The sequence below is a fragment of the Prosopis cineraria genome, unplaced genomic scaffold (genome assembly GCF_029017545.1).
Source record: "Prosopis cineraria cultivar Desert tree isolate PC_DT_omini unplaced genomic scaffold, ASM2901754v1 PC8, whole genome shotgun sequence".
NCBI classification, from domain to species: domain Eukaryota; kingdom Viridiplantae; phylum Streptophyta; class Magnoliopsida; order Fabales; family Fabaceae; genus Prosopis; species Prosopis cineraria.
The window spans coordinates 10260535-10271069 of NW_026555339.1; the positions used below are offsets into that span (position 1 = coordinate 10260535).

The 10535-nt window shown below is 34.8% G+C and overlaps 1 protein-coding gene across 1 annotated transcript; it reads right to left on the minus strand.

Moving 5' to 3' along the window:
- Window positions 1–268: 268 nt before the first annotated feature.
- Window positions 269–5605, minus strand: LOC129318795 (subtilisin-like protease Glyma18g48580). Its single transcript, XM_054963745.1, has 11 exons — window positions 5480–5605; window positions 5265–5374; window positions 5079–5176; window positions 4272–4436; window positions 3897–4023; window positions 2807–3356; window positions 2578–2672; window positions 2191–2466; window positions 1964–2078; window positions 1146–1362; window positions 269–1044 (listed from the first exon to the last, which is right to left on the minus strand). The coding sequence occupies exons 1-11, from the start codon at window positions 5573–5575 to the stop codon at window positions 482–484; spliced, it is 2412 nt and encodes an 803-aa protein (XP_054819720.1). The 5' UTR covers window positions 5576–5605; the 3' UTR covers window positions 269–481.
- Between the last annotated feature and the right edge of the window lie 4930 nt (window positions 5606–10535).

The following is a 10535-nucleotide window of genomic DNA, read 5'->3' on the forward strand; positions in this document are numbered from 1 at the left end:
GTAATGCCACAGAAGTTGTGAACCTGATAAAAGGAGGGAACATGGATGTCCATATGTATTGTGGACTTATCATAGAGATTCATGAACTGCTTAGCTAGAGCTGGGAAGTGAGTCTATGCATTACTAATTGAGCCATGAATATTGAGGCTGACTCTCTTGTGAAGCGTTCTTTGGGAGCGGCACTTAGTTTCTATCATCCGGCACTGCATGTGCCAATTTCTTGGATTATCTGAAACCACTTTTTAATACAAAAGCAACAAAATTGAAGTTGAGAAAGTTGCGAGAGGACCTACAGATGAGTAGACCCATCACTTTGTTATTATGATATGACGAAAGATCAATACTAGATCTTTTTTTTTTGGGCCAAAGAAGATTAGTACTACATCCTCACATCTGAGCATATACTAATTAAAAACACTATGTCCCACTTTATTATCATTTCACACACACTGGGTTGGCGCAACCTAACATTGAAATTAATCTACATAGCCATTTTCTCATATTGCGGAATTACTATTGGACTTCTCACTTTGTGCTTGCCATCTGTCCATGCCAGCTCCCCAAATGAAGGCTGATCTGAAGTTTTGGCTGAACTTGTTACCTGCAAAATCACCAGATAGCTCTTCTTCTGGTTTGTCCTCTGAAACGTCAAAGTTGTCGGAAGAACAGCAACCTTAACTCCTGTCGGGGCTGTGACATTTACAGTATACGTGCTTGGAGGTCCAACATTTGTTACAGTGCGAGTAACATTTACAGGTTTCACACCCAGAAAAGGTAATGTGATGGAAGGGTAGTTGAAATCTTCTAGTCTGTAAGACCTCGGACATTTGTATGGCCTGTTATAGTTAATGGCTTCCACTAATCTTTCCTCATAAGCAGAGGCACATAACAAATTGAGGTAATCAGAAACCTTGAGATCATAAACAAGACCTGGGTCTATTGCTTGGTTGGGTTTGACGAATCCTGTACCATAATGAAATGGAGTTGCTACTTCATCATCTTGCTCGTCCCGAATCTGCGCATTGGTGTTATCCAGCATGTTTGCTGAAACGACATAGTTTTGAATACCTGTTTGAGAGAGAGAGAGAGAGAGAGAGAGAGAGCAAACTGTAAACATGATAACAGACTAATGCATGTCATAATACCGGTGGTCATGATGGCTGACTTGATCATTGCAGGACTCCAACTAGGATGGCGAGTTTTAAGAAGACCAACAATGCCAGTAACATGAGGACATGCCATGGAAGTTCCAGATAGAATGTTATAGTCAAAGTGACGTCCTACATCCGAATCTAGGTTGGTGGGACTTGCAGCAGAGGAATAAGCAGCAATTATATCCTGACCTGGTGCAGTTACATCAGGCTGAAAATAACCATAAGAAAAAAAAAAAAAACAGTTACCACAGGAAAACAAAAGAATCATGAGCCATGTCCTTGATTGAATGCGTGTTAAGAATGGGGAGTGACTAAAATGGAAGAAAGGAAAAACGAGCAAAATTAGTAAAATAACACCATATCTTAATTCAAAATTTTAATGCTTAAGTTTATGGGTCCATGGTTTTCATTAATTATATATTACTCCTCTTGTCTTATTTATATAATAGAAAGAATATTTGTTTTGGTTTTATTTATATAGAATACCTCAATGATTATTGTGTTATCTTTACCCTTTTACCCCTATTAAATGTGGGGAAGGTTATTAAATGTTAAAATATTTTATTTTTAATATATATATATATATTTAATAGAAATAAAGTTAAAAACTTGTTGAATTTTATACAAAGTAAATGAGATTTAAGATTTTTTTTGGTTTCAATAAAAATGTTAGAGATGACTTATACATAGAACTAAAAAAAGTAGTTATTAAGTCTCACTTTATCTGATGTGAGATTTTCTAAATTTTTTTAAAGCCTCTCATATTTGTACAACCTAACCATATGGATATAGATATATATATGTATAACCTTGAGGATTGAGGGTAGAATCATGTTGGGTCCCCTGGATGAGAATGTTGAAACTTTTGGAGCTGGCCTTTTTGGGATAATTGTTTTTGCGTTGTCCAAGAATGCAAGCGGGTTCCTGCACCAATATATATATATATATATATGAATAAATGGAGCCCTGTGATTGGAAATTAAATATTTTTCCAAGCAACTTCAAATTAAAGGGATTAGCATATGTAATAACTTACTTGTTGTTGTCGAGATAGTCCGACAAATCATTACCATGGGAATGATGAGTTGGGGGCGGCGGAGGTTTTTTAGTAGGAACATTGGAAGTATCGATTACATGAGCATCAGCTGTAGCTGTATTAAATTGCTCATCGTTGCGCAGAATCATTTTCAATGCGCCTACACGCTTTGCTTCTGCACCCTTGTCCATAGGTCTTAAGCTCCTTCCTCTTTGGCACACCAATATGCGACCCCTTACCTTTGTAGGATCAAGGGTTCCTGGTCTGCAAAGTTGACTACAACAGGAACCAAAATATAATGTATATTATATTGTATCCATCATATACTGATAGCTAATTAATTAAAGCATGAAGAATCGAGAAATTATATATTTCATTCATTCTCACGCGTCTTGAAATGTCGCATTAGGAAGCTTGACATTGCCACCAATGACCACGGGAATGAACTTCTGAGATGTCGAGTTTGTGGCAAGACTTGTCCCCTGATTGTCCATGTTTTTGTTAGTTAGAATTGACGTAGTTTAAGTTAGAGAAACAAACTAATACTTAATTTTAAGCCATATCAGTAATAATGAGGTTAATATTGTTGAAACTTGAAAGAACAAGCCATATATACCTTTATGCGTTGGCCATTACCGAGAGTAATATTATCAGTGAAGCCCCTGTCTATGGAGCCGGAAGCAACAGTGAAGATCCAAGGTGCTACATTCGATACAGTTTGAAGTTCAGGACCATCATTACCAGCAGAGGCAACCACTATTATGCCTCTAGAAACTGCATGAAAGGACCCAATGGAGATCCCATTTGTCAACATGTCATTAATATCTGGGACGGCACTTCGGCCGATGGAAATAGAGAGCACATCGACACCATCATCAATGGCATGATCCAAAGCAGAAATCAAGTCTTCATCAGTGCAGTCTTCAGAATTATCACGGCCCCAGCAGACTTTGTACACTGCAAGACGAGCTCTCGGAGATCCGCCTTTCGCAGTGCCATTCCCGTTGTTGAGAACACTTACGTTCCGAACAAAGTTGCCGCCGGCTGTTGACAGTGTGTGGGTCCCATGCCCCTCAAAGTCACGAGCACTGATACCATTTGATGGGCCCAGGCTTCCATGTTTTATCTCATAGGCTTTATAAAAGGTTTTGGCTCCAATGAGCTTCCTGTTTTACCAAATAATGATCAAAAGATACAAATGATCCTTCCTCCTATCCTTCAAAATTTATTGTTTTAACAATTTTATTATAGAAAAAATTAATCTTTTAATCTTTCAACTTTTAACTCACTTGTAACTCCATCTCTCAATTATAACTCAATGCAATTTAGTCCATTAACTTTTGACTCGTTTATAACTCAATTTTTCAAATTTTGTTAGCTCTCTGTTTTTTTTTATGTTAGTTTAGTCCTACCTCAAAGAGTAAGAGGAAAGTATTTTAGAATAAGAGATGAGTATTTTTTTATCTATTTTATTTGATAAAGATAATTTTTTAAAAAATTTGAAAAATAAAGATCGAATTATAAGTGAGCCAAAAGTTAAGTGACCAAATTACAGCAAGTCATAGTTGAGAGATTGAATCACAACAAGTCATAATTAAAAAATTAGATTACAAGTAAATTAAAAGTTAAAGAATTAAAAGATTAATTTTTTTTATTATTTAAAACAAGAAATTATGAACATGTATTTAACTGCATTTTGATCAAACCTGTTACAAAGAGTCATGTTAGAACGGCCAGACAAACTGTAGAGCTCGCATTTTGATCCTCCACGCCACTTCTTTGGAATGGGACCGTACCCATCATCTCGGAAGCTTCTAGACTCCGGCCAAACACCTATCCAATAAAACCACACAATGAATAATAATAATAATAACAATAATAAACACGCACGTGCAGATTGTTAGAATCTTTATATAAAGTATGTAAATTTTTTTAGAATCGTCAAAATAGTTCAAGCCATTGAATTAAATATATTCCAAATTTTATATTATCATAATTTATTTTTTAATTTATAGATGTGATATTGCTTTTATCTTCACGAACACACACAACATGACATTCCAAAATGATAATACAATTACCAGTATCAAGACTGCCGATAATCACATTTTGACCAAATCTTCCTTTGACCCAAGCTGAGTCAGCTATGACTCGTCCATTTCTTTCTTGTCCCAGAAAAGCCCATGATCTGGTTGTGTGCAGCTTATGCGATTGGCTCAAGAACACTGACACCACTTTTGGATTTTCTGCATCAATTTTGCAACCATTTTATGTCAATTATTACCAATATACTTCCTTTGCTTTTAATTTATCACAAAATTTTGAAAGGTGAGATACTAAAATATATACCCTCGTCTGATGCAATGTAGTTAAATAAGGATATTGTTTGGTGAAAAAACAATAAACCAAGTATTGGAACTTCACAACAATAAAACAAACAGTGCGGCTCTTGTTCCTCCACCACTGTTGAGGTTGGGTTCCCATATGCGTATAAGCTCTTTAAATTAAAGGGCTTTATCAGAATATGGAAAAAAATTTGGGTCATTTGGTACAATATAACTGGGTTATTGAGTGTAAAATTCCCCCTAAGGATTTAAAGTTATGAGAGGAATAGTCACCGCACTCTTGCACGCATGATAAAAACTGTCCCACGTGAGTGGGAGCTTTGTGCACATGAGTGCATGAAACCGGACAACATTCGGCATACTCTCAGAACATAAACTTTCCACTCGTTCTCTCTTCTGCTGTAAAACAAAGATAGAGTTCGTGTAACTCCGCATAGAGATCATAACCGGTGCGACAAACAGGTATGCTTCTCTAAATCTTACAGTTGAATATGTTTATTATTAGAGGGTTTAGGATCTAGCCAGTTGAAGTGAGGGTCTCACTTTTGATCTCAGCTGCTTCTTCTTCTTCAAGTAATGCAGCAAAGCCATTGATGTGTTTGTTGTAAGAGTAAAACATGGCTTCTTTGGCCCTCTCATGACTGTCAAAAATCTTATTCTTGTCAGGTACAGATCTTGCTGCCCAAAGCATGTAAATCGATTGACTAGAAATTAATGGGAAGTGCGTACCTTCCTAAGACTGAGGCAAGCAAATCATAATGTGAACTTGTGGCGATGTCCATATCAGCAGAGGAAGGTCTCGGACCATGAGAATGTGATCCTAAGTATACAACGTAAGACTATGCAAAAGACAAAGGAAAACGAAAACATTGGATAAGTCATTTAAAGCTATCGATTGATCGACGATGATAAAAGATTATTAACCAGAACAAATGCTGGCTTGCCTTTTTAATGGCATGTGCAGGTCGCTGCAACTGCAAGAAGCTGCAAACCAGAAGCGAAGAAAGAAGAAGGTGATGAAACATAGTCAAGCCTATCATTTTTCTTCACCTTGACAAGTACAATGATCGATGTGCGAGAATGGCAACTCTAATTCGTCTATTTATATTAATCCATTCTCAGGTACAAGTGGATGGGGAAACTTTTGTTTCAGTATTCTTCTTAATATAATAAAGAAAATGGGCCTACCATACTTGCTTCTGGTTCCATTGTTACAATGTGCTTGTCGGCATATACTGCCTCTCTAATGTAGTGATGTTGTGGAGCTTGAATTAATGTAGATTTCTCGAAGAGTTCCAAGAGAGAAGGACAAGATTAAGTGGGAGGAAGTGGAACCCAAAGGACAATCTATATATATATATATAAGTAGAACCCAAAGGACAAGTTCTTTGCACTGAGTTGTGTTGGTGGTAGGTAGGAAACTAAAGCTTGAGTCGTACCGAAAGACATTGTCCTTAAAAACTATTCCTGCATATTGGTATGGTAGATAGACAGTTTTCTAGGATTAAATAAGCTCTTCCTGCAAACAAGCAAGGCAACATAACAACATATACTAGTAGGAAAGTAACTCAAACAGATGAACACAGTACATACAAGGCAGGGGAAAAAAGAACTAGCTCAAAAGCTCAAGAGCTTAGCAAAGTGGTTCTGTCTGTAGACATGCCTATATATAAGTCAAAATCCTGGAGAATGTTGGAATACTAATCACCGGATTAATCTACTATTAAACCTCGGTTACAAGTATATTATTTCCATTAAGCACTGAGTCATTAGGGGCATAAAACGGTATTGAAATCTGATTAATAAAATTCATTTAACAATTTGCTTAAAGCCTAGGAATGATTAAGGTTCACATTCAAATTTCAATCAGTCAAAAAATAAGTTTTCTGGTAAGCTAATTTAAATAAATAATTATTTATTTTTTACAAAAATAATCTAGTAAAAAGAACCCAATGCCTGTTTAACTCATGCACAGGGGGTGAATTAGTTGTTTTCAACTGCGATTATCCTAAGTTGGTTTGTTTCGTGCACACGAGCCTACTTCTCCTCCAAGTCCATTTTAGTAGCCCATTTCATTCCTTAATATTTATACACTAGAAGCTCTCTTCATGTGGGCAATATAGGACTTCTTCTTTTCACACACACACACACACACACACAATAACTACAACAATCCCCCACATGTGTTAAAAATACCTACTATTATCTAAATTGTTCAAACAAAAGATAATCACTTTGAATTTGGTGTCTTTCGACTTGAACCAAACCTAGACTAATGAAATTTAGCACATAGAAAAGGCGATGTAACTTTGTTATTGAAGTAATAGATCTTAAGTGTGTACTAGAGATCTTATTAATCAGATTATACCCCCACAGTCTCTACTATTAACGATAGTTTTGCATATTATCGACCATGCACATGCCTAGTTTTGACAAATGCTCTAGAGATTTTGCCACGATCTCATAGGAACAGCCCTACTCTACATTTATATAGGTGTTTTCATTAAATGTATCTGTAATGAATGCACAATCCACAAGGACTATGAAAACATTAAGAGCTTCTGCTCAGCCTTCGTTCAATACATTCTAGCACTTTCTCAAGCCAGAGGAAGGGACAAAAATTTAGTGCTAGAAGAACTAACAAATGACTTATTCTTACTCATTAAACCTTCTTTATGGGATCTCCAATTACAAAGGTTGGATTGCCATCACCGTCAACTTCAAATAGGCTTAAGTCCCATTTCCCTTGATGTTTCTATAATAACCCATGAGTTTAAATTAAAAATTAAAATTTATGATTAAGTATTTTAATTGAATTTTTATTAATTTTTGGGGCAAATATAATAAGAAAGGATCATTGTATGGTGAAAATTGTGTTTATAATTAATCCATCAAGTCCCTGGTTTGAGTCTTGTAGATGCATGAAAGGATTTTTATTTTAGTTTTTGAGTAAATGACCATCATGCCCCTCTGGGAATAAAATAAAATAAAAACAAAACAAAAGGAATGATACACATGCACATAAGATGGGAGCATTTCCTTCCCCTTTCATTTTCACCTCCACAGTAGATATAGCAAGAGTTAGTTCCAGAAGCTTCATCCACTGCCTCTCCCTTCTCCTTTTCATTCATCAATCATCGAAAACTGTTGGGGTGTGCCATTCGTTCGCCACTTTGGTGGTTATGTGGGGTTGTGATCTTATTTTCTTCCTCCTCTGTTTTGACACTATTAGTCCTGCTTAATTCCTCTATTGCTATTTAGTCGCCAGTTAGTGTTTGCTATGGGTTTGCCATTGTTAAGGTTTGATTCACAATGTCCATGCTTCCCTACACTTCCACCCATCCTTTCTTAGTTTTATTTCTCATCGCCGACATTCACCTCTTTTGTCGCTGTGCTTTCTATGGTGTGGGTGTCAGACATTTTTCTTCTTCCTCCTCCATTTCTGCTCAAGCAACTCCTCTTGTTTCTAATATTGATAATTTAAGGTGAGGATTTTTTAGTACTCTTTCATGGTTATTTTTTTGGGTGTATTTAGAAAGCTATGATAGTGATCTCTGCTCAATGATGCTACCATCTGTGACTTTGTTTAGAGTAGGATTTGAGTAAATTAAAATTTAAAGGTTAAGTGAATATATATTTCCATTGAGTAATCTGTATATGGTTATTTTGGGTTATTGTCAATAGAGATGAATGTGAATTTGGTTCTTCATTTGAAGTCAAAACTGATTTTGTTCTAGATTAAATCTAAATATTGGTATTGAGAAATTTTGGAAAGGATATTAAGGAAAAAGATGCTTTATGTTTTTTCAAACTTGGATGCATATGAGAGATTTGACAAAATGCTTAGAAGGAAGTTGGAATAAGAAATAGAGATTTTGAAGAGAATATTTTCATTGATAATTCAAGTACTAAATTTCTATTTATGTATTGATTTCTGGAATATCTATTAAATGTTGTGGAATTGTAGGAAGCCAAATAAAATTTTAGTGTATATTAAGGAAATTGAAAGAGAAATGAACTTGTCATTATGGTTTAGCAATGATGCTTTCAAGATGTTCGATAGAATGTTTGTTAGAATAAGTTTTATCAGGTTATGAACTTAAAAAATTTCATTAATTTTTATGAGGATATATTTGGTTTAAGTGTTGATTATTCATGGGTTTAACTTGAGCTTTGTGAAGAATTTTGATTGTGAAGCTATTGTTAGATAAATTGGATTTTGGAAATTATATGGTTGATGAGTATAAATGATAATATTGTTTTTTTAGACTTCATTTGGGAATGCACCTAAGGTGCTCGATGAGATGAGTGATAGAAGAACTTTAAAACTTTAGCATGATTGAGGTTGTCTAGAAGAAGGAAGATTTGACTCTAAAGAGTAAATATGCATTTGGAAATACTATAAGTAAGTGGATAATGTCCCAACCGATTTATCAATAAGATTCTTTTTCCAAGATATTTTTTTACTTAGATCATTCAATAACAATTATGTTACGTATTTAATACTTTTTTTAATTAAATTATTTTTGGGAAATTATAAAACATGTTGAGGAATATTTGAGTTATGGTATGTATATGTGTTTTTCCTTACGAAGAATATTTTCAAAATTGATGAAATTATTTTTATCAACTCTGGTTAATTTTGGGTTACTTAATAAATGTCAAACACAGACATTAGTTACAAAATTTTATTTTGGCAAGTTTTTAATGCTCAAAATACTCATGCGAGTTTGACTTTGAGAAATGAAGCTGTATTTTTATAGTGATAATTTTCTCGTATATTTGAAAATGGATTTGAAAGAAATTTTATACAAACACTAGTTGCTACCGACAGTCCTATTAGCCCTTGGCGTACCATGGTTAATGACTAGTTAGTTTGTTTTTGTAACATCCTAAATTTAGAGGTTAATCGAGGGTGAAGTGAAAATTAGCGTGGGATTAGAAATTCAGATAATTAATTAGTATTTTGACTTGTTTGTGTGTTGTATGAATAGATATTAGTGATAGGAGTACGTTTTGGGTCAAAGCAAGTGTGCTTGGTGAGAATAAATCTCACTGTGCCATGCACCGCGGCATGTGCTGCATGTGCCGCAACGCATGGACCAGAATTTACCTTCATAAGTTGTGAAATTTTAGAAATTTTGGAGGAGAGAAATTGAGTAACACACGAGATAGAGAGATGAGAAGGGCTGAGGAGCTAGGTTAAGTCATTTTGAAGCGGTAGAAGGTAATTTAGATCGATAACTTATTAGGTAAGCTACGTATAACTCTTATCTTCAATTTTACACAAATTTATCTAAAAATGAGTTATAGGGAAATTAAATCATGGAATTTGAGGGGTTTGATTCTTGCCCAATAGTAATAAAAAGGTTCTTAGAAGTTAACTTAAAGCTTTGCGACTGGTTTAGAGCTGAATGGTAGAGCTTTGAACTCGTAAGCTCAATTTTAGACTTTAGAGAGAGAAAGTTAGGGCAAAAATTTATTTTGAATGAAATAAAACCGTTTGAGGTGATGTAAAGTAGTAATTGAGTAGTCATAGACTTAGAATGGATAAATGAAAAAGAGTTTACGGATGAATATAGCCCTAAATAGTAAAAATTAGTTTTTGGTCAAAATAGACCAAATGACTAAATGTGCCAAATGTGTTCAGATTGGCATATTAGATGTGTGAGTAAAGAAAGGAAGCTTGAGATAAGCTTATGTGATAGTTGAAATCCACGGGTAGCCTTTCTAGTGACAGAAGGGTTGAGGTAACTGAATACTTCCTTTGTTTGACTATTTATTGTAACTGTATGTTAGTATGCTATGTAGTACATGGAATGGTTTCGAACTAAGCATGTTTTACAGAATTGAGTGATTGTTGTCTATGAAATGACTTTTAGTTGAAATGAGCATTGAAATGTGTATTTTGTAATGAAAAATATTATTCGTATATATATAATGTGCAAGAGAGTGTGATATGGTAAATGGGAACCTTAAATAGTTTGAAAAGGCATGATT

Excerpts from the sequence above, each read along its gene's own strand:
- LOC129318795 (XM_054963745.1), bottom strand. The coding sequence starts at position 5,575 with ATGATAGGCTTGACTATGTTTCATCACCTTCTTCTTTCTTCGCTTCTG. Across the intron at positions 2,467-2,577 it reads AATGCGACATTTCAAGACGC|TCAACTTTGCAGACCAGGAA; the intron begins GTGAGAATGAAT and ends TTCCTGTTGTAG. Across the intron at positions 1,363-1,963 it reads TTCTACCCTCAATCCTCAAG|CCTGATGTAACTGCACCAGG; the intron begins GTTATACATATA and ends GGTTATTTTCAG.